At 27.6% G+C, this 26,452-nt stretch overlaps 3 protein-coding genes across 5 annotated transcripts in view; all 3 read right to left on the minus strand.

Moving 5' to 3' along the window:
* The window catches only part of LOC100160060 (protein gustavus), a 126,426-nt gene that overhangs the window by 81,926 nt on the left and 18,048 nt on the right, over positions 1 to 26,452 (minus strand). The window lies entirely within an intron of this gene.
* The window catches only part of LOC103310179 (chromosome transmission fidelity protein 8 homolog), an 85,465-nt gene that overhangs the window by 40,716 nt on the left and 18,297 nt on the right, over positions 1 to 26,452 (minus strand). The gene's annotated exons all lie outside the window — the stretch shown is intronic.
* Positions 3,012 to 24,638, minus strand: LOC100165462 (3-hydroxy-3-methylglutaryl-coenzyme A reductase). The gene is made up of 16 exons (XM_001951859.5): positions 24,261 to 24,638; positions 12,204 to 12,382; positions 11,470 to 11,587; positions 9,585 to 9,663; positions 9,145 to 9,448; positions 8,895 to 9,043; positions 8,454 to 8,579; positions 8,213 to 8,355; positions 7,349 to 7,533; positions 5,373 to 5,567; positions 5,055 to 5,299; positions 4,807 to 4,984; positions 4,602 to 4,708; positions 4,332 to 4,536; positions 3,443 to 3,747; positions 3,012 to 3,201 (listed from the first exon to the last, which is right to left on the minus strand). Exons 2-16 carry the CDS (start codon positions 12,369 to 12,371, stop codon positions 3,126 to 3,128), a joined length of 2,583 nt encoding a protein of 860 aa, XP_001951894.2. The 5' UTR covers positions 12,372 to 12,382; positions 24,261 to 24,638; the 3' UTR covers positions 3,012 to 3,125.

Below are 26,452 nucleotides of genomic sequence, written 5' to 3' on the forward strand. Positions count from 1 at the left end.
GGTAGGTATTATCTCTATACAATAAAAATTTACGAAAAATAAAATATAAATATAAAATATAAAACAATATTCACTTACATATTACATAGGCACATATAGTTAAATATGTTATATTTGGAAATTTGGAGTAGAAAATTCTGTAATTAAGGTGAAATGATGTATTGATAAACAAGGAATTTATTAAGGGGGTGTGGGGGCGAAGCCCCCCACGAGTCTGCGTTGAATAATTTTGCACTTGGAACGCAGTTTATAAATTGTTGGATTGAGCTCCTCTTCTAAATAATTCCCAATTCGAGCACTGGGTGCATTTAGGATAGATTTGATAAGCCAGATTTATTCAAAAACAGCTTTTAGTTAAATAATTTATCAGCGAAAGGCACATCAGCCATGCGGGCTCGTCATATTATGTTTAAAATGTGTACGAGACTAAATTCCTTTCAAAATTCAAATCCTAAGACCAACTATGGTTATCGACTATCGTAGTAAATATTAGAACTCATAAGTCATGTTATTCTTCTTGTCGAATACGCCAATAATAATAGTGCTAATATTATTATATAAACATTTTTTTTTGAAAAACACAAACATAATAAAAAAAGGGAAAATAAATACATACAAAAGTAACAAGACACAACTTAATAATGGAAAAAATAAATGAATACATTTGGTAACGAATTCGGTAAATATAATAAATAAAAATCACATACCTATTTGGTAACGTCCTAGATATTGTATTTTTAATGTAATTTTGTTATAATAATAAGTTATTAGGTAGGTACTATACAGACTCCAAAATGTAAAATATTTTAGACATTATAATATCAGGTCTATATAAAATGTAGGCACTTTAAGTATTTGGTTAAGATTTTAACTCATTAAGGTTACCTAATCATTTTTAATTACAACAAAAACGTCAAAATAAATTTAATTCAAAACTGGTGTTGTGTAAATATTTCAGTTTCACTGCTGCCAAGTTGTTACCTATTATTTGCAATAGTTATATAGGTATAACTTATATTTATAAATATTTTATCCTTGTTTTGAACTTTTAGTTCTTAGCTATTAAAATTTAACATTATATACATTTTTAAATACAAAATAATTTGATAATGTTTGCGATTATAATGGATTTTGATAAAATTTGAATTTAAAATGCTTATAAAAAAAAATTGTGCCTTTAATTTTTATATGTTCATTACTTTTGAACTTCTAATATTAAATGACTTATGGTCTATGTGTAAATTTTGAAGTTTTTTGATTAAGCAATCCATTCATTATCATTTTTTGATACATTTTATACTTTTTAATTATTATAGGTAATACATATTATTTGTTATATGCTCACCACTATAGAGATGCTTGTTTTACACAATATAATAACGCCATATTATATTATAGCGTCTTATCTTAGATATTTTGCTTATGCACGACAATACTATTTTATCGGTCCTGTCGGCAATTTAGTCTTGAACCCGACTCATTTGAGTTAAGCCGTGTGCTTGTAGTATAAATTACATTTTTTAAAAACTAATAAAGTATAATATTCTCATTTAAATCTAAAATGTGTGTTCTTTTTAAATAATAAACTATGAAACAACATTTGATTATCACCCATTACACAGAGAACAGTCTCAACAAATTGTCGTCTATGGATACAACCAAGGACACAATATAAAATACAACAGATCATCATAGGCATACCTGGTGGCATTCATAACATATTTGATCCCTTACGATTATTAGGTAATAATTTAACATAAATGGACATATTTAATTTTCTTTTTTTTTCATATATACTCTTTTTAGTACATACGTTATAAAAATATACACAATTAATAATTTAAATGTTTACATGGTTTAAAATTGTATTTGATTATGAACTTATACCTAGTTTATTATTTCTACGATTAAATAATAGTTAGGTTAACTGTTTAAGTCTTGCTAATACCAAATAACATAATGTACCTAGACCTAGTCCAATATATTTCTAAAACCTTAATTTTCTAAAATATACATATACAAGTATCTATATTAAATCCTTTCAAAATCACCTTTTAAATATGACGATCAAGTTAATTAAATATTTAATTTTATGTGGCAACGACCAACAAATTAATATTTATAATATATTAAAATATTATTAGGTAATTTCAGAGTTCCGTAAATTTGACCATATCAATTTCAAAATGTGACAATTTTATGCAAATTGGATTTTAGAATTTAGCAATCAATATTTTTTTTTATTAGTAAATGTTAATTTTTTTTTTTTTTTTTGTTGTCAGACATTGTATTTAGCTTATAATTTTTGAATGACATTTAAAAATCCAATAAACTTATTTCCACACTTTTACACTAAATATTGCCACACTTTTTAATCAATTCAGATGATTGGATAAAGAGGTTTTGGGTGCCAACTTCACAGATAAGCCACTTTACATAATAATTTATTTGAACCTTGAAATAATACTTATGTTTTGCAATCTTCTAAGTAGTGGCGCATCTAGGTAAATAAGGAACCCAGCATTCCTTTTAAAATAAACACCTCATTTGCAAATAAAATTGATATCGACAGTAGTCATAACCACTAAGTGAGAAGATTCCAATTCCTTTTATATTATGATTTATACTTTTCCTAATAATTTATGTTATAAATTTAAAGAACCCATGGTCCAGAGATAGTATGGTATTCTAGAGACTACCAAGTTTTACACTGTAAATAAAATATTTAATACAGAATGATTCTTTTATTAGTGAACAACCAACATTAATAATTAAGAAGTTAACTTTTATGGTATATTTTAGATATATGCTCATATGCACAGTTTAAACACAGAACCATTTGCAGTTAACTACTCTTATTCATTTAAACTTAAAATAGCTTCATCTAAGCTCATTGATAAAAAACTTCATAGCGTTCAATTCGTTTTTTTTTTATGTTTAATTTTTACCAGTTCACAATATTTTGGTTTTTTTTGTGTTGTTGATAAAATACTGAGAAAAAAAACATCATCTCACAGAAAATATTGACTATATAATAAAATGCCATTTGTTTATATACAACATAGATTCTAACAAAATAGAATTAAGTAATAAGTATGAAGTAAAATAAATTAATTTCACGTCACTCAAGACACACAGTGTGTAGATTGTCTGGTTGAATCGCATGGTTCTGATTCTAAATTCTGAATGGAAGGAGCGGACCTGTGAAAAAAAAGAGTTAGTTTTAATTCTTAAATTGTTATTCTAATTTTGTGCAGTAAGCAGGGTAACAAAAGTTAATTTATAAAATGATATCCAAACGGTGTTAAATATCACTATATTCATTTGGGCAAACAATGTTGTCTTGTTTTTCCAAATATTTCATATGATATTGTTTTTTAAAAATGTGAATAATTAAAAGAGCTATTATAGATAATCAAACAAATAAAAACAAAACCCTTACCGATTGTGAATCATGTGACTTTTTACTAAATGACCAGCAGTCAAGGCCGACATCAGCGACAGTTCGCCGGCTAAAACTGTTGCACATAGTATACGTGCTAATAGTTTGGCGTTTGCCCCAGGGGTTTGAGAGTTTGCACCTCGTACGCCAAGCATTTCCAAACACGCAGATTGACCAGGTAAAGAAGTTCCTCCGCCTACTGTACCAATCTCAACCGAAGGCATTGTACATGATACATACAGGTCTTCACCAAATGCTTCCATCAGTGTCATGCAATTGCTGCTCGCCACATTTTGCGCTGGATCCTAAATGATTGATGGCAAATAATTAAATATATGGCTTAAATATTATAATCTTATCTTAATAACATAGTATAAAACAAAGTCTCGCTGTCTGTTTAGATCTTTAAAACTACGCAATGGATTTTGATGTATTTTTTTTAATTGATAGAGTGATTCAAGAGGAAGGTTTAGATTCACAATTGGACCAGGTAGGTCCAACCTTCGGAGGTGCTCATACAGGAATTTTGAGATTTACGATGGACATTTTTGTATATAAATGGTTGCTATTGGTTATAGGAGAAATAATTAATAAATAATTAATTTTTGTTAGGCAGATCAGGTACAAGCATGCATTAAATCAAATTTTTGCACATTGCCTACAAAGGTGGTTGAGTTGCACTTATAGCCGCTTATCAGCGTGTCGTTGCCTGCTTAATATGTTATCACACATTGTTAAAATGATAATGTCTGAGTTGCACTTACTGCAACAAATTACAACTAAAAGGAGTTGAACAATCACAATTTTTTTGAGTTGTCATTTTATACGGGCAACAAAGTGATCAGATCAGCTAGTAATATTATGTTGACAAAAATAGTTGTTTATTTACTTGTCCTGTGGCAATGTATACAGCTGTAACAACATTGGCAGCATGTGCATTATTTCCTCCAATACTACCAGCAATTGCTGATCCCATCAAGTTTTTGCTTATGTTAACATCAACTAATGCTGCTACAGTAGTTTTCAGTACCTCAGTGACAATTTTTGAAGGTACGATTGCTTCACTGACAACATATTTTCCACGGCCTTCAATCCTATACAAGAAAAAAACGTAAATAATATAATGGATAAATGCATACAATTTTTAAAAACTTCATACCAGTTGACTGCGGCTGGCTTTTTGTCTGAACAAAAATTACCACTCAAACTTAAAACTTCCATGTCGGGGAAGTATTCTCCGATGACTTTGAGTGATTTTTCTGTTCCCTATTAAAAACATTAAAATAAGTATTATTTTAATTTAATTTAAGTGTTGAGGTGACATTATTTAACATAATATTAAATAGTATTTTTTTTTTATTTACTTTGGATAACATATTCATGCCCATTGCATCACCCGTAGAGGCTGTAAACCGAATAAACAGATGTCGACCAGCAATACGGACAAGTAATTTTGTGAGTCTTGCAAATCTGCTCGTTGAATCAAATGCTGACTTAATTATTTTGAACTTTTCTGGATTGTCCATCCACATTTTTGCTTCGCTAATATGTTGTAAAAAAAATGATTACTTTACAATATTCTCAATAGCTGAATGGAAAACCATATACATACCTAGCAGTAGTAACTGAAGAAAATCGGACAACGGGTCCTCTAGTCATACCATCATCCACAACTCTAGTTATAACACCACCACATATTGTCAGTGCTCTACATCCTCTGTTTGTACTGGCCACTAAACAACCTTCAGTGGTGGCCATGGGTACTTGATAAAACACATCATCCACAAGTAATGGTCCAGCTACTCCAACAGGTACAGCTACATATCCTATAACATTCTCGCAATTGGTTCCTAGTACCTAGAAGAAATTTCAATAATACAGTCATACAGAATATTATTCCCTAGTCTCTTTTATATAATTTATTAGTTACTTTAGAATAATCATAACCAATGTAAGGTAATTGTATTAAGGCTTCCGTCAGATTGCTTTCTGCTGCAATTATTTTTCTTCTAAGACCAACACCCCTCTCTGGGTTATTGACACATTTTTCCAACATGTACGGTTTTATATGGTTCGATTTCACCAACATTAATACTTCATCATCATTTAATTGTTCAGCTGATTTCTAAATAATAAATATGTATATTTACTAGTGTTGGTCGAGTACTCGACTTTGGAAAAATTTTCGAGTTGAATTCGAGTACTCGACTCGACTCGACTAAATTTTTTTTGGACTTGTAATTACGAGTACTCGCTTTGAGTCGAGTACTCGTGTTATTATTTTTATTATTAAAAATACTATAAATAGTATTTTATTGAAAAATAAATGTTAAAACTATAAATAACTGAAAGAACCCATATATCCGATATGAATACCAGGAAGGTGATACATTATAGTTTAAATTGATAACAATAGTTTTAATTAATTATATAACTGTATAATTCGGAATTTGTCGAGTACTCGCATTTTTTCAATACTCGGCATTTGTCGAGTACTCGAGTTTTTTTTTCATACTCAGCATTTGTCGAGTACTCGAATTTTTTTTAATACTCGGCATTTGTCGAGTACTCGAATTTTGAACTCGACTCGACTCGAAATAATTGAAACTCGACTCGACTCGACATTAATTTTTTTTTTTTTTTTTTTGTTATTTTTGAACAAAACATAATATTTACAATCTGTATTTACATGTTATACAATAAGTAAATGTGATGGCAACTCGAAATTAAAAAAACAATACTCGTCCAACACTAATATTATTTACCATAACCCATTATAAAGTATGTACAGCAAAAATAACAGTTTATGGGTGGTACATGTTTAATTCATTACTATGCTCCACTATGTATTTTTTTATGTAATTAAAGCTTGGAAGTACAGAAAAAAGTTATTTACTTGTAAATATTTTTAATGGAATTAATAAAAAAATATGAGTTGGCTAAAATAGTAAAAACAACACACTAAGGATAACACAATCAATATTAATAATTATTTTTAATAGTTTATACCATAAAAATAATTAGTGTAATTAGCAATTACTAATTACACAATACATGCTTAAATTAATTTAAAATATTAAAATAAGCTTTTTTACTTAAAATTCGATAGACTGATAGGTAATAATATTGCTATTATATGACTTAATAATACAAATTAACATCATTCACATACGCACACTAACTAAATATAAATATCCCCATTGCTATTTGATTGTAGTTAATAGAATTTAATAACTTAATTTTTAAAATGTTAACATAATTACATAAATAAGCCCAATAAATATATATAATAATTATAGATTTAACAAAATCTTATATATTAAATAAAAATAAATCTAAATATTTATTAGTAATTCAAATATTAATATTAATTATAAAGTTAATGATTGGATTGAAGAGACACTATTTGTAATGTTAAAATGAGCGCTTGTGATGCATATGATTGTTATTTAATTTAAAAGGGATTCACAAAATGCCTCCCTTAAAACAATTTTTTTCTTAAAAATTGTATACACCTGCATGTGTTTTATCCATCATACTAGGGCATAACATATCAAAACTTATGTTCAGTAGTTTCAATTTTGGGTTGAATTAAATATTAGATAAGTTGACCTATTATAAAACGTTCAGGTAAGAATAATATTATTTATATCCTCTTGTTGGTTTTTAGGATATTTTAATTTTTAATTATGTAATGAGTGTATAAAATATTAAAATTTAAAAATACTTATAATTTACTTAAAAATTAAAACATTACAAAAAATATTTGTGTTTAATTACTTTTTTGTGTAAAAAAATTATCTTCACTAAGCATATGCATATATTTATAAGTTGAGAATAATTATAAATACTGACTGAAAAAAATTATGTCTTACCAAGATTATTGTAAAAGTATTAAATAGTTACCTGAGTTTTATAAATATCTAAACATTCATCAAAAGGCCTGATTTCCACAATGTTGTCACCATCAACAATATCACCATCAACATTTTCTGTTTGGACCATTTTGTTGGAAGTATAAACTGATGCTTTTCGATACTCAGTTTGGCTATGTGAATGTTTAAAATCTTTTTGGGTTTCAAGGACATGTACTGAATGTAAAAAAATAAAAATATTTTGGGCGTCTTTTATTTTTGTTAAATTATTTGAATTAATATACAGTAGAACCTCGATTATCCGAACTAATTGGGACCGCACCTAGTTCAGATACGCAAAAGTTCGGATATTGGAAATTTAAAAAAAAAATTAGAACTGCATAAGTATTAATTATTTATTATTTTTATAATTAAATATTTATTATTGTTATTAATATTTTATTAGAATTACATACATACATACATTACATTATCAGAAACATTATCATACATTAGATTAAGAAATACATTACATTTATTTTATTTACACGTAAAATACATACATAACCTGTACTAATAATAAACCAAAAACGATAGTTTTGACAAATTCGATAAACCGGCCGGCCGACCGACCGACCGGATATGAGTTTTCATGTTCGGATAACTGAACGTTCGGATAATAGAGGGTTCGTATAACGGAGGTTCGGATAATCGAGATTCTACTGTACTATTGAAATTATATATATTGATAATATTTATAAATTGTTATAGTATAATGCTTTGAAATGAATGATTATTAACAATAGAAATATCTTTCCATTATTGAAAGGTCAAGACTATGTTGCAGTTGAAAAAAATTATTATACTGCAAAATACAATTTACTATAAAATATACGTATTTTAAAATTATACTCACCGGATGTGTTAGTTGACTGTTTCTTATTCACTTGAGCTAAGGTATGAGCTAGATCATCACGGTCTCCAAAGAACCAAAACCAAACTATCATTGATAGTAAAAGTATCAATATAACTATATGATCGGCCCCACTAGCCATCCAACTATGGGAAAAAAAAGGTTAATATTAGATCCATACGATGACATTGTTTAAACGTAATTGATGTGAATAAATAAGTTATTTACAGACATTCACACTTACTGCACAATAGAGCTATGAACAGAACGATGGCTATTCTCTTCGGTTTCATTAAACACAGCAAACTTGGTAACTTGTATTCCTAACATATTATCTGCTTCTGTTTCCATACCACTCAATGCCCATCGACTAAAATGTAGTGAACAAGTTTCAAGTTTAAAATATTACAAAAAATAAAAGCAAACTGAATGTTCTCCTTTCTAAGAAAACATATAACCATACAAATGTTATGAGAATACATTCTATTGTACTATTTTTTATTTAAATTTTACTATTCTAAGAACATAAAAACTATTTTTCTGGATAAATAAATATATATATATATATATATATATATAAATACACAAACAGTAAAATACAGATCACTAAAGAATAAGTAAAGGTAGGAAGTGTTTCATATGCAAATCCTAGACACTATTTTTATAGCTATGAATGAAATCGTACCTCTGCGCGTGAACAATCATTACACCAACTGACATTATCACCTTAACGCGTTGTGTGATTGGATCAGTTTTATGATCATTGCAAATGGCAGTTATCTGAGAACGGTCACCCCAAAACGGCATACCATTTTCATCTCCTCTTCTAAGTAACTGTTAATTAAACAATACATTGTCAGAAAAACTATTGCTGCACACCCGAGCTACTAAATGTTCAATAATATTCATATTTAAATTTAATAATAATAACTTACATCCAATACCAAGGATAAACAAGCTGGATAAAAACTCATGATTACTACATAGTTCACAATGAATGACATGCATGTAAACATGCACAGTGTTTCTAAACGTTGGACACCTGATAGCATCCCAACACTGATAACAAGACTGCATACAATTGAGTCCAAAGAAAATGATGGACCTAGCAATGACATGCCTTTAGATATATTGTTGATTACTTCGGTCTGTGAGCAGCCACTTAGTGCAAATTGTGCCAACAAACTGGCTTTTTTTAAGTTAACAAGTAAAACTAATAGGAATAGGAACATAGCATCTCTGTAACAAAAAAATAAATAGTGTTTATAGGTAGTCAAGTAGTCACAAGTTGATAATTTTTATTTAAATTAGGGCTAGGAGCTATTATTCTCTAATTTTTATCATATTTACCCTTAACAAATTACTTAAAACTTACTTTAAGTCTCCATTTAAGTAATGTATTACTATGGTACTAAAAACAAAGCTTGAAAATACTGTAAACATGGCAGCAATACCTGAAAATAATTTTCATAAGTGAAATTATTAAACAATTTTCTAATTTTTTATGAAATTTAAATAATACAATGACCTAGTTCGATAAATCAATTTGATACAAATTTGAGAAATTATATTAATAATATTGTATCAAATGAAACATAATAAAAATAGAAAGTGGTAGGTAACTAGGTAGTTAGTGCACAAGGTAATTGATGAAAGCAAAAACAAATGGATCAAGCAACCAGTTAGTGATTTAAGATGGAGGTAAAAATTGCAGCAGTTATTTAATGTTCAAAAGATAATATTTCAATAACAAACCAATTGATTTAATTATTTAACCAGTTTTAAAAATTGATAAGCAAATAAAATATTCAAACATTTCTCGAAAATTCAAGACCAAGAGTTTAATATTATCTGTCTAATAAGTAAAAGGTTTTATAGAATGTAATATAAACAATATAAATGAAGATATAATACCTATGTATAATAAATAAAAATAATAATTCACCTACAATACACTAATGGAGTTTTAATTAACAACTATGAAATAATTGATATGTTTAGTGACTCACTCTTTATACTAAAGTAGGTATGCATAAAGAGCGCATAATGCAAATTTGACATATTTAAGTGTAAAATTGTCATAAACAATAATGAATGCGCAACTGCGTAAGACTTGATATTTGTTTTGTCTATTACTCATCAAAAGTTCCTTGGCAATTAATAAAACCAAACTACGATTCATTTGTTTTTATCAAAGAGGATATGACACTATGACAGTCCTATAACATGTTTAAGATAACAACTCATTTTCAGACCCTTTTAAGTGAATTAAAAAAAAAGAAGGCTATATCAATCAGGGAGTTATAATCTTGCGCTAATGAACAAAACAATGAAACAAAAAGCTTAGTTATATGATCAATTATTTTTGTTGACCTTGTTTACATAAGTTAGTAACTAACAATTAGAGATATTATTCACAGAATCAATAAAATATTTTTACTGTATTATATGTCAAAGGCCGCGTTTCATCCGGTTAAGAGTTTATGGTCGTCTAGACTGCAATGACCCAACACCCCACATGGTCAGTCAAGTCTATACAACTGGGTGTACAGACATTTTAAATTGCCGTTACCATGTTTTTTTTTTGTCTTTTACTGAGGTAAACATGAAAAGTCACGGTTGTTAAACTTTACTTAAATATATAAATATATAATAAACCGTGCATTTCTTTTAACATTGAAAACTCATTATTTCAAAAAATATAAATGTTTTTGAAAAAAAAAGATTTTACATGGTTTCAAGTCATTTAAAAACCACATTTTTTTTTAAAAATATATACATATGTTTTAATATATATATATTTTTTTATATTACTCTTGAAATTATAATAATTATAATAATAATTTTTCTAAGTATTTCAATACATAAAAATCGAATTTAGGACGAGCAGTATATGATTTATAAGTATTTAAAGTTTAGATGAGCGGAATGAAGTGATACGCGATTACCTCGCAAAACGTTGTTCCACTAATACTATGAACTCATAAACTCTAAATTCGATTTTTATGTATCGAAATATTCCGAAAAATATTCTGCTTTCGAAATGAAATTAAAACTGTATTGTAATCAAAAAAGTAAAAACTTAATTTTTCAATAAAAACATCGTAATGTAACGACTTGAAACCATGTAAAAAAATATTTTAAAAAACATTTTTACATTTTTGAATAATGAGTGTAAGTACTACGTTAAATTGTAAATTATTCACTCCATACAATATATTATATCCTATATTATTATGTATACATAATAATCATCTTACCCAAAACATATTTTGAATCCAACTGCCTGAGATTATTGAACTGATAATAGCAGTAAAGCACGGCTATGCATCTTATTAAAGTCATAAATATTACATCGATGGCGTGCGATTCGTCATCCTAGTGCGATTGAAAACAAACAAAAAACGAAAAAATCAATACTTCTTATTTTCAAGGGCATTTAAAAAGATAATATAAACCTAAGAACATATCAATGAATAATATATATATTAATATGGTAAGAGTCTCGCCCACTTTGTCGTGGTCCTAGCTCGCATGTCTACTATTAAACTATTCAAGTTCTCTACAGACCACCAGCAAATATTTTTAAAGCTACATAAGTAGTATAAGTACACAACTATACAGGGTATATAATTAATGGCAATCAATATTTTTTTATTGTTGTGTTGTACAAGACGAGAAAAAATACATTAAAAATGTTTATTTTTGAGTTTATAGCCTTATAGCCTTATAGTCTTATAGCCAAACCAAAAGAACACCGTAAATGATAACAATTATTATTTTTGCTCTTAGATAAGATAATAATTTTCGAGAACATCAAATAGAAAAAATACCATTGACAGGACGACAACAGTAATATTATTATAATACCCCATATATAAACATTATATTATAATATTGTAATAATAACAATATAGGTACAACAATAAACAACATTGGTTTTTCAGTATACTGAATAGTATGTTGTATGTTATAAAATCAATGATATACTAACAACGATCTTAGTGCTGTGTGGTAGGCTGTTCGGTCCGGCCGACAGTGATGGATCGGCTGTCTTGTCAATCGTCAGCATGCAGGCCGTGACGGTGAGCACTCCTACGATCACTTCCCAGGGGTGGCTGGCACAGCCTTTGCCAATGCCACCGAATATGTTGTCGAACATATCTATGGGTCCTGCGAAAACAAAACATAGACACACTTAAGTTTTATATAGGTACCTAGTATAATATTATATATATATATATATTTATAAATAAAATCTCTTGCACAACCCAAGTAGGCGTATACGCATAGGTGGGAGTTGGTTGGAGAGAGTGGATATGGGGGATAGCTACCACGTAGGCAGACTTAAAATCGTCTACTGAAAATAAATGCCTGCAAAATATTATGTTGTTACTTCATTAATAAATATAATTGTAAATCATAAATATATTTGCATCTATAGTTGTGGTACAAATTACAATACTATAAACTCATTCTAAACCAACCAACCGAGCAACTGATATCGCATAGAAAACACTATAGACTAATAGACTTATAGAGCATTTTTTTTAAAGGCCAACCATGTTCCCTCAATTTTCTCACCTATGATCACCCTTGATAAAATCGTATGTGCGCCACTGTATATAATAAGTAATAACTATCATACACTCGTATTACTATACATTATACACATGTTTGATAGAACTATAAAAGCCAAAAGGCGTTAGGGTGTATTATTTTAATATATTAAATCCCTTTACTACACCAGAGGTGCACTTCGCTCGCGAGGAACAATTAATGGAACTTAATATGACATTGAAGAGGGCGTTTCGTTAGGAAGATGTGAGCGTAACATTAATATGATAACTGCGCCTTTGCATTTTTCGTTTTGAAGCAAAACCGTAAGAATAAAGCAAACATAATATTAACAAAACTACTGTGGATGGCATAAGTGTTGATAACAATAGGTATATAATAAGTGTATAGTGTCATACAAAGTATTTTTTCAATATCTGTAAGTTTTTTTTTTTCAATTTTCATCGACGATCAAAGTTATCAACAAATTAATGGACACCTACTATACTAATATAATAATAGGTACCTGTAGTGACAACGGTTTCTATAACGCGTATAGGTATCTAAATAATTAAAACACCGAGAAAAGCCTTCAGCAGAGCACTAACGATTTCACACTATATAGTGATTTTCGTAATGGGTTGTGCACTACCTATCGTGTTCGCCTAACTTGTTACACACATAAGCACAAGGCACAACACAGCCTAGTCTGACTACAAAACGAAAAACGCGAAGAGCGGTTTTGCTGTAACGAGCGTATGAGGTACGACATGAGAATACATAGATGACAAAATATGTTACGCCGAGAATAGAATTACGATATTTTTCAACGAATTACTCAACTGTAGCATAGCAGTATAGTCGTTTATGAGTGGTGTAGTAGATGTATAAAATACAGGTATTGCGCCAAATTTTTAATACGCGCAATACGCATAAAATGCGTTACAAGCTATTGAAAGACGTGCCATAATAAAATATAATAATAATATTATAATATTATGTTAATCAATATTCGTTCAAACAATAACTTGGTGACAGTTATCGTAGATATTATATAATACAGCAGTCAAGATCCATTATAGAGATAATGAGATGATCATCAGAAGAGCAGTGGAATAAAATACTAGTGACCACTTTACTATCCTAGTAAATCACTATAATATTATGTTAACATATTATTACAACGATATTATACACATCGCGACTGTGGATATCGAAAAAATATACAGAAAATGCTGCATAATTAATAATGCATTGTGGCGATGTGCGGTTATAATATTATGTATATCTATGATGATATAACAATTAAATAATTATTATAATAATGAGTTTCGTTGATCAAAGAGAGAACGGAAAAAAATACGCGAACGAATTTCAATATATATTTACGAACGCGTATAAAACGTTATCAATGGCGAAGATTGTGTTGTTATGTTATGCAGAAAATAATTTGCACTATATTCTATAGAAACTTGACCTCCTCGCGGCCGGCGGTGGATATTCTTAAAACCCATAACTAGGCCAAACATACATAATATGATTCTGGTCGTGCTAGATTCACTGTACCGTGCAGTGCACAATATAGTTATAAGACGCGCGGTCAATACGAATAAATATAAATACAATACTATACAACACTGGACCTGTGAGACGGAGGAAGGGTTTAGGGGATCGAGACAACCCCTCACTCGTTGAAACAAACACAATACTACAATCGTCACATTCGCAGACGATTACGAATTAATGAGAAAATTACGTATTCTTAAATAATTATATGGCTCGAATGACTACGTAGTAGACTTCTGATGAGCCCAAACTTGGACACTTAGTGGATAACGGTCCGCATTAAAACAAGCAGTCATAAAAAAGTGTCAAAAATAAACTAACTATATTGGGTTATACATTTCTTTTGTACTTTGTTACAAAATATTTAAATATTGTATAAATTTGTATTTATAATTTGTTATAAGTTATAAGTTATAACAATAATAATACCAAATAATATAGTCAAAAGGTACCTATAATTTTCATTTTGTTTAGAAATTGCTCTACTGGTGTTATAAATAATAAACTCATTAACCGGGTATCTAATTTTACACGTAAACTAAATAAATTATTTAAATTAAAGTGATTCAAAAAAATCATTATTAAATTCTATACATTTTATACATTTTCAATTTATAGAATTTATTAAAATTAATAAAGTTATAGTTTTATAATATCAGAGCTACTCTAATACGATCAGCGTCGAGTTGATTCAATATCTCCATCTTAATAACGCATAATATATTTTACTTACACATTTTACTCTGTTATTTTTAGTAATATTAAATTTAGTGGTGAAATCATTGTTGGATGCTGACTTGAATACTTGTTTCACTCGCTCCTTTTTTTGTCCCTCATACCACCACAAACTATTTAGCTAATGAACCGCTGAAAGGTTAATGTCGAACACCAATGTGGGGACCCTAATTTTTTAGTTAAAAAGTTTTTCTTCTATTTAATTGTTCTATATATTTATTTATGCATGTACTTAATTACCTTTATAATTTACTATCAATATAAATTATGTAAAAAAAGGCCTCGCCCGTTAAATAAAAATAAAATACTTGATAATGTATGAAAATTATATGTACGTAATATTAGACGGTATACGTTAAATAAAGATTATGCGATTAACTGTGTCACTGCGACGAACTTACCATATGACTGCGCTACACACTAATTACTTAGTCTTGTCAGACCAATGATTCAGTCACCGGTCGTGTACTTTTTGCGAAGGCGTCACAAGACACGATCGTTTTATTATTAAGCTAACATTTTCGGTGCGACGCATTAAAAAATTTGATAATATTACTTTCAAAAAATTACATACATTATGTCTTTTAAGATATATAATATATATTTTTTAAATATTTTGACTGATGGCAGTGGCGTATTTAGTTGTCATGGGGGGATATGATTTTATCCAGTAGCCCCGCTAGAGGCCTTAAGTTAGGACTCCAAAAAAATGTGCATATTATTTAGAGCTTATTGGGGGATTTATCCCCTTAATCCCCCCGTTAATACGCTACTGGCTTGATTGTAATTCACACCCCAAGCCCCAAGGGTATAAGTTGTCCGATGGAAATTTTTGTTTTTAAATGGTTGCCATGGGTTTTGAAGCTATTATAATAATAATTATTGGTTGCCGGGAAACGAAGTGCACGGGATCAGCTAGTTATAAATAAAAATTAAAAGAGTATGCATAAAACGAAAAAAAAACATAAATGATTAAATAAGAATTTTTATTTTATTTGGAACTAAACAAGGAACAGAACGAATTCCTTTTTTCAAAAAAAGAACGAGGAACGGAACGAATTCCTTTTTATAAGGAACTTGACAAACACTGGTTCTAGCGTATGGGCAAGGTGGACATCTGCCCATACCAAAATTTATATTGCCCATTATTGGGGAAAGGGGAGGAAATAAGGAATATTATTCGCAGTTAAAACCTAATTATAAATCTACTATTGCCCATACGAAAATGTAGTCCTAGAACCGCGCCTGGTTTAAGTCGTCCATTTTATAAGCCACGACACCTAAGTCCTGATAAATATTACTTTATTCTGCCCATTTGTTAAAACGACGCAAATGCAATATTAATTCAATAGAATTAAAAATAATCTCTGCCTACAGTTACATGGAATAACGACCGCAACGACGACGATTACTGCTACATCTTACAGATAAATGGTAATGAATTATTTTAACCGAAAGCGAGATTACAGTTTTATAAGTAGGAGTATAAGAATAATGCGATGGACTGGGCAGGAAAAACGCGACGCGCACCATAAATGCTACGGCACGGAGACAATATACGTATAATACGATTCCTGGCACCAAATCGACATGACGCCAATGGAACCAACGCTAAAAAATATGTCTATCAATCCACGAATAATCACGATTCTTATAATTCGACGGTATGTGCCTGCTATCGAGTGTAGGTTTTAAACTTTCCGAAATTAAATAATAATAATTATTATTATCATTATTATTATTAATATCATCTATCAGCTATATCTTATTTAGCTTAACGGTACAAGTTAAGCGCATATGCTATGGTAACTATAATAATAATTTATACATAGTAAATATAATATGTATATATGTATATAATAATATTTTATAGAGGCGCATGGAGAGAGAAAGTGAAAGCAGTTTACCTTGGTAACATACGGCGACCTCTTAGCAAAAAAAAAAAATATAATAATAGTGGTTTCTGACTATGGTTAAACATCACTATATTATGTATATAATATCAAACGATAGGATGCCACTTTCGTATGGACGTAGTGATGGTAATCGTGATTATAGTAAACTTATATACAGAGTGTTTGTTTGAAACTTTTCACAATTTATTTGTTTTTTTTTTTTAGTACTATAACTGAATTTCCGTTGAGACGTAGTATACTAAAGTATTAAAAAAAAAAAATAATAAGCAAGATACTTTTGCAAAATATTTATTTAATACAAATCAAAACAATCATACGTCATACGAATACGTGAAATATCAAAAAATGTATGAAATATTTAAATCGTAATAAAAATGTATTATTAAGGACGAGAAAAAATAATTAAAAATTGTTCAAAAGCATATTACGAATGCAGCACCTTCATTAATAAATATTATTAAACTACAGACGGGTTTTTGTAGTTAAACAAGATTAAAACGTATAAAATAAATAAAGGAAATCATAAATAATATGTATTACCTATAACTGTTCGAATAAAATAAAATATACCTACACAAATGTTGTAAATCTTAGGCTTTAAGTATATGGCTATATCTATGGCCTAAAGTATTTTGAAATAGTATGATACTAATGGAGTTGAGCAATGCACTTTTGGATTAGGTACATAATAAGTGATATAAATAAAGTATCAAATAGGATATCTTCTTTAAAATTATTTATTTTTGTTTTTATTATTTGAATAATCTTTTAAGTAAGAACAATATCGTTTTCTAGATATTATAATTTATGATGTCTAACTACCATTATGTAAATATACCAATCAGTATTGAGCACTTGGACATCCTAAAAGTCTACTTCTATTCTGGTAGAAACATTAATATATAGATATAGTGAAACTTTCAACAATTAACCTAATAACCTTACCAAATGCTATTCACAAAAAAGATTTCCATATACATAAGCTTATGTATACGTTATACCTATGAAATTATTTTTATTGACAAATAATACATAACCAATTTAAATAAATACAGTCAAGTATATAATATAATTATCGATTATAAGTAGAATCCAGTTAAAAAATAAAAATCATACGTTTTAACGGTTGTAAAAACATAACTATTATGCACCTATAAGAAAAAAATTCTTTTTTAAATATGCAAATATTTAATCGTTGATAAGTGACAAAATTTATTAGGTGCACTGAATTATGAAAATGTATGTGCGGAACAGTTTACTTATTAATTGAATTGTATCAAGGCTATAAATGTCAATTTTTAGAAAAATTAAATATCAAGGATCGTATTAAATACAAACCACTCAATAAAATATATATATCGTAGATCATACAATTAAAACAAATTGTAATATGAGGTCAATATTCGATATTTATAAGTATAAAGTAACCATCCACAATATATATTATGAATGTAAATATAAATTTTACTACGGTACACTATAATAGTATGATGCTGATGTTGAATAAACTACATAATATAATTTCGTTAAATCGTTTTCCAAACCCTTATAATATGTCAGCATAAAAAACAATCCTTCCCTCGGGGTACGAATAAAATTCTATAGGTGGAGCAGAATGATGCACGCACGACCTAACTTATAGCTTGTCAAATTAAATTCAACCATTCGAATTACAAGCACCCAAGCTTTGGAAATAAGTTAAAAGACATTGGTGGGATATGAGATTCTTGAAACATTTTATGGGCAAGCATATTAAAACATTTTATTTATTACTGCCCGAGATGTTTTTACAAAAAAAATATTTATGTCCCGGGAATTAAACTAGACATTTTTGCCAATTTGCAGCTGTGGTAATGCTTTATATGCATAAAAAGTCTAAATAAAACAAATATACCTACTAAAATAATAAACAGACCAGCACATTATGTTATTGATAAGATATTGATGGCAATACATATTACATATTGTATAATATAATATAGTACATATACCAATGTTTTTATTTTATTATTTTTACCAAGCACATTAAATCATAAAACCATATACATAAATCTTTTATGTATCATTACCTATATCATTGATATTAATAATAATTAGTTATGGTATTTATTTTTAAGTATGCATCACATTATAATTAAATACCTATACATGATTTATCAAATAATTAATTGTTATATTTTTAACTAATTTTGTTTTGTTTTCATTTTAAATTGATTTTTTTGTTTTTCGCATATTTTATAAATATGTACTACTAAAAAAGAAGTATTTAAACATGTTCTATTATAAATTGTTTGAGGTTAAATTTCATAAAATGTAGATGATTCCACTTTTTAAATCCACCTAACAAACTGTTATCAATACAAATCACAATATAGTAATAAGTAGTTCAATAATTAAAATGTAAAAAGTTTTGTTATTTTAATGTCCGTCAATAATTGTAAGTATTTTTTTCGCAGAATTTGCAGTTGAGCGTAGAGCATTTTATTATATTAAGTGACTGATAAAAATAAAAAGTATTATTTTTACACAGCATAACAAAATTTCATATCATTCAAATAGCTTTTGCTGGATGCAATAGTCGAAAGTGCATATAAAGCACTGTTTAATGCTCAAGTATATGTATTTTCAAAAACCAAATTAAAATAATTTCATAACACAAATGGGCTAGTCTCATTCTTCAGATATTTTATACGAATTATAAAACATTATGTTTTATTTACAATTTATTCTCGGTGTTTGTCTGCATGCACGATTTCTAAAAAAGCATTGAACCACATGCAATCGATTTCTATAGTACTCTTACTCTACACGGTATACAGAGCGCACTGCGAAAATATTAGCAATTACAAAATTAGAAGATATTACAATATTATATTCTGTGCGTTATGAATTGTAGTAGAATATTTGTGTAGTAAAAATTTCCATGTTTTTTTTGTTTATTTCGAAACTCAAACTTCCTCATCACAAATAATATTGTGCTATGTATGTACCTACATGATATGAATGTATATGCACAAAACTAAACAAATACGTATTTATTATAATTTATAAATGATAATACTATAGATATGCGTAAATAACTATTTAAATAAAAACTGAATTGCTTACACGTTTACCACTTTTTGTTTATTTAAATCTCCCATATGACCTGTACAATTGGACTAAACAAAATATATAGTAAATTAGTAAATCAAGTATTTAAATATAGTATACACTTATTTTACACTAATAATTAAGTATAATACTGTAATAGAAAACAATTTAATATAGTAACCATTACATGCTAAATAATGTAACATTTTTTTATGTATTGATTTCGTACACCTAATACAATTTGGTATTATAAAACTGCTGTGAATTTATGAAACCTCCCAAACCTCGTTAACTTTAATCCGATTAAATACACGCGGAGTGCCGAACCAATACGAATAATTTAGACATAAATATTAGCATATATGCATAATACAGGACTTTTAAAATATTAAAATTAAAAGAAAACTCGTTACAACGGAAAAAATTAATATACCTACTCAACGAAAGTAGGCCGTAACATACTATTCCTTATTATAATCAACCGTACCTACACAGACTACTATACTTATAATGGTTCGTATTTATGAAATACGTTTTTTCGGGTCTTATAACAATAAGCATGTTGGACACAGATGTTTTTTTGAGATTCATCATTCATCTATAGTAGTATTTTCCTCGTTTGTGTGATACATTTGTTCGGGACAACTATAAAGGGAATCGATTTTCAGCATGCACAATGCATTCAACATCAATCTAAAATAACCTAAATAATTTATTACATTTATAAAACGTTGATGAAAAAAACATTTTAATATTTTATATTCATGATAAATGCAGTTGAGGTAATTTATATTCAATAGAACAATATCGTTTAGTACAATCTGATGTACATTTTTTTTGCTTTGATTTAATTATTCTTATCGATTATATAATAATATAATATTTATAATGCAACTAGAGTAGGTACGTAGAGTCATTGTCAAAATTATTTTTTTTATCGATCTTTAGCCCGCAGGCAACTATCATGGCCATTAGCTAATGTAGGGGTTACGGTTGGTACTGTTGAGGGTTGACACTGTCGGTTCGCAACACGTGTATGTGTGGCAATGTTTTGCCACTAAGAACCTGGGTGGTTACCACTCCGGGAACTAGTGGCATCGGCTGGTGCTGGCACTCAGAGCACATTAGCGACTGAAGCCAGACACCATAATAATAGTAAAATAGCAAAACCTTGTAAAATAGTAAAAATAAAAAGTAATAGGAATAGTCGTTGTGTGCAAATTATAAATATTTTTTTAATTTAATAATATTTATCTTCTAATGAAATTAATTTATATATAAATATTTACTATTTTAAACTTTTAAAGTACATATTATTGCTATACAAATAATATTTTAAAATGTTCTCTTACTTAACATTTTTAATATTTGAGTACAACGAAAATTTGTATCTAATTAATATTGTAATATTTATCAATCATGAAAAACAATTAAATTGCAATAATTTTCTTAGTATTTCAGCCTAGCCTTTACTTATTTTAGTATGCAACTAAATTAAATAATGGAACTTCCACTGAAACATAGAACAAATAATTGATATATAAACTAAATAAACCATTTGTCGAGTACATACTGCATAATATTATTTAATTGTTTTTAAATATTAATAAGTAAATAAAGATATTTATAGTAAACAGCACATTAATTAAGTATTACAGGATTTTTGCATTTGCATATTTTTTTTATGATGGTTATAGAATATTCTAGATAAAATATAAATTTGTTTTCTGAAAACAAATAATCGTGAAATTATAAATACAATCTTGAGCATTGCAATTTTTTATTTTCATATTTCGTTATATTTTACAAAAAAGTCAAATTTGACAAAGTATTTAAGTACTAGTGACAAAATATGGCATTAAAACGTGGTTTCATAATTCCAGGATTACGGCTTATTAAAGCGTTTTTAATTATAAATACTTATTACAAAAATTGTAGAAGAGAATTTTTTCTAGAATCGTAAGAAGCCCGATTTTCGATATTTTTATTAATTAGTTAAATAATTAATCGATAAAAAGTTTAAAAAACGTGTTAATTTACCATGCGATATTGGACGATTGGAACAAGATATCAGAAATCGGGCTTCTTACAACAACTATTATTATTATTATTATTATTATTATTATTATTATTATTATTATTATTATTATTATTATCATCACCTCGGGGTATATTTTCAGATACTTAAAATTTTTTAGTATCATTTTAGTTGCATATTTTTAAGTATTATTGTTTACTAAAATTACATAATTGCATCCAAATTTCGAATATTTATAATACGATGAATTCCGAACCCTAATAATTATTCATAATAAATTAATATTGCAGATTAATTTAATTTTTTATTTAACCATACCTACTTTTTGTTCATAATTATTAAATTAATGAAACAAATTTAATTTTTTGGTTATTTAAATTGCATATATCATACGAAATTTTGAAAAATTTTAATGCACAAGTTGTTTACCTCAATAAACATAAAACATTTATTCTATGTAATTAACAATTTATATATTTTTTTTATTTTATATTTAAATGTAGCAATATACTACATATTTAGCATAATGCTTAGGTATACATTTTTTAGGAAATTTTTTTTTTTGGTTTAAGTAGGTAGAATGATAAATTTAATAATTGTGAAATTATAAATACAGAAAATAGTATACAAATTAAAATTATACATAAAATAATATTGTGTAATAGAAGCATTAGAAGCAACCCTTTAAAATGCCTATTAAAACAGTTAATTACTTCACCAACAACTTTGTAATGTTATGAAATGTATGATATAATTATTATTCTATAATAATATATTTAAAATTTTCACGGGCCGTTTAAATTAACGGACCCATTAATCGTATCGTATCGTATCAATACATCTTTAAATAGCAATTTTTTTAAGGATTTTTCACAAGACCTTTTTGATATACAGTAAAAATGCTTTAAAAGGTTAAGCCAGCACTCATGTAAACTCTAAAAATTTTAATTGAGTATAGATTGCACTTAAGTGCGTTATTCAACAGTAATTATCTAGTAAATCAATAAGAACAGGAAAATACCCACGAGGTTGAGAATATTTGAAAGTAGGTAATGAGTTATTACAAGTTCATGACCATTTTCGAGTGAAATGATACACGCTAAAAATCTTTTTTCAAATGCAATATAAATTAGAATATTTTTAATTTTAAAGATATGACGCTACTTTTTTCATTAAATTGTAATTTTTTTCGTTACCTATATTTTGAATTTTGAAATACTTTTCAATTCATTACATTAAATAATTTGTTAGATGATGATAAAGTATACATAATAATGGTTATTATATTATAGTGTCAATAGTACCAAACTCAATTATTTTTTAAATATTCTAAATAGATCAAAATGTGTTTATAAACTACAATTGATTAGCGAATATTTTGATTCTAGTATACTACTATCATCATTCATCTTTATGACTAAGTAAACATTTCTAAAATATAACTAACTGTATTAAATAATTGTTAAATAGGTGATTTTACTGCCATAACGTCATATTAAGTAACTATTCTATAATATGTTAATGTTACACAGTTTAGCTACTAAATATAGTTTGTATTCTAAAAAAGTCTATCATATCAGTAGTTCATCATATACTAAAAATTAAATATTAATAAAAGAGATTGTTTTTTGATTTTAATATTAAATAATTTAGTGTTATAGAAAATACAATTATTGTAAATAGAGAATGTAAGAATAATTGAAATAAATCATTATAATTCCTTACAGTTTGGTAGACTTATTTATTAATAAGAATTAATATAAATAAAACATTTTATTCTAGTTTATTATGTTAAGGAACATTGAATGAAAAACGATTAAATAATATGTAAAATAAAAAATAATTAAAACAAATATCATACTACAGGCGTATACAGACAATTTACAGCAATGGGATTGTAGCGAAAAAGAAACACGATAATCAATCACAATGACACATAATTAATACTAAATAGTACTTTTTGAAATTGTTTTGCTCCTATATTCGAATGAAAAATAGCTAGTACCTATAGTAGGCATCAAGTGAAAAACGATATTAATCGACAACACGACCCAAAACATTTTAACATATTATATGATTCCACAATGATCAAACATAACGGTTTGTATGAGTTTAAAATTAAAATATACATGATATTTTTATTTACCTTTTTATACTTAAAAAGTGGATAGTTTGATATAGATAGTTTCAACAATTGACTGTATAATATGACACTAACACAACTCGTGTTGTGTTAATGAAACATAACTGCAGTATAATTGACGTACATTTCATAAATAAAATTAAGTAATGAGTTTAAAAAAAAAATCAATTGTAAAAAAAAACTATAAAAGTGTTTAAGACGATTCCACGCGAACAAACTATATCGAAGAAATTACGGTCTGGACATGTGCCACACGTTCAGTAAACTGAAGGGAAAACGCTCAGCACGATGTTTTGTAGTATGATCATTTTTTGGAGAGTAGGAGGAGTGTACCTACCTACAGTATTATCGTAATATATTGGTGGTTGCATAATGTTATACACATTCAACAGCCAATTCGAATATAATATGAATGAAAAGTAATTTAACATTTACGTATAAAATGATGTTTTTTGAATTTTTATCAAACGTTTATTATGCGTAAATATTTATAATAGATAAACCATAGATCTATAAAACATAAATTTATTACAATTTCGGATTAACTATTAATAGATACTTTGTACCTATTAAATTATATAATAAATCTTGTATTGTGTAATAAAGAATTAATTAAGACTTAAATGAGTAAAATAATAAGATTAAACTAATCATTTACCTATCTGATATTACTTCCATTTTCACATTATAATATAGAAGGCACCTATCGCAAAAATACAATTTGCTATTTGCAGGACATTACTACTAAAGTTAGTTTTTTTAATAAAAAGGATAGAAATATAAAATACAAAGACAGGACTCATATTGGTTTGCCTTGCCTCATTACAGGATAATACAATAACTAAATTAAACAACAATAAAAACACATATTTTTTAATGTTATTAAATTATAGAATATATTTTTATAATATCGTAATTCTATCTTTTTTTCAATATTGAGATTTCGGCCAAGGACCAATATATTTCGACAATTATACACATGTAGGAATGCTACTAAGAATTTGTTACACAATAATATGAGTATTAGTAAAATTACAAAAGATATATTTTATATTAAGTTAAATCATAAATTCTGGGTTAATAAAGAAGGGAATAATAAGTTAAACCGTTAAAATTAAATTTTATGATTAGAAAAAATATGTATAATATGCAATATGCATACGAATGTTCTTCTAGTAATTATAGCGACATTTTAGTTGGAATATCCTTTAAGAGCTTATAATCTTATTATTCTAAGCTTCATAAGTTTATAGACCGAGATTACTTTTTCAGGGTTTAGAAGTTAAAATTGTGAATTTTATAAATTTTACCGGGTAATTTTTGAATGTACTCGTCATTGAGTAGGTCACTGCCGCAATGGATATTGTGTAGAATTCGATTTCAATGATAAATCATTGCATATAAAAAACGAATTCCGATTAGACATACGATGTGTTTCCATTTTTAGTGATATTTTATAATTTACTTTTTATTATAATACGGTAAGTTAAACAACTTTTTGACGAAATCATCACATATATGCTTATAACCAAATAAATAAAAATGAATGTTTGTTCGTTTGTTTCTCAGTGTTTCATCTATATAGACTCAAAACCTATGGACCATTTTCAATAAAAGTTCCATCGATAAATTCCTTGAGATTGGGAGCGTCTGTATCTTCGAATTTCAACCCCTATAGGTCACTGTATAGGGTTGCTCACGCATTAATGTTGTTTCGTCTCACAAAAATTAAATAGTTTTTTTGTTTATATAATGTAGGTTGCCATCATATCTACAGATAATAAAATAGTTATTATGATTGGATATAATTTTTTGTATATTCTATTATATTTACTTATTTAGGCATTTAAGTTACAATAAAGCTGTTCTATATTTCTATATAAATGTACAATTGAATAAAATATATTATTATATGTTAGAGACAATGTGTATGGTTAAGGTTTCTATATAATACTAAAATAATACTCAACAGATTTTGACAAAAAAGAAAATAGAATATTGAAGAAAAACTGAAGCTAAACGGAAACGATAGATAGATATATATTATTATAATAAATAGTCGGCTAATACAGATATTATTATTCAGGTTACATCTAAATGACGCATAATATGTAAATCCACATTTTTTGCATATAAACATTATTTGGGATCCCGGAGGTGTCGTAAGAGTATTAGAATAGAAGTCACGGGTAACG

This window comes from Acyrthosiphon pisum, chromosome A2 (assembly GCF_005508785.2).
Source record: "Acyrthosiphon pisum isolate AL4f chromosome A2, pea_aphid_22Mar2018_4r6ur, whole genome shotgun sequence".
NCBI lineage: Eukaryota > Metazoa > Arthropoda > Insecta > Hemiptera > Aphididae > Acyrthosiphon > Acyrthosiphon pisum.

Excerpts from the sequence above, each read along its gene's own strand:
- LOC100165462 (XM_001951859.5), bottom strand. The coding sequence starts at position 12,371 with ATGTTCGACAACATATTCGGTGGCATTGGCAAAGGCTGTGCCAGCCAC. Across the intron at positions 4,709-4,806 it reads GCATGAATATGTTATCCAAA|GGAACAGAAAAATCACTCAA; the intron begins GTAAATAAAAAA and ends TGTTTTTAATAG. Across the intron at positions 3,748-4,331 it reads TATACATTGCCACAGGACAA|GATCCAGCGCAAAATGTGGC; the intron begins GTAAATAAACAA and ends TCAATCATTTAG.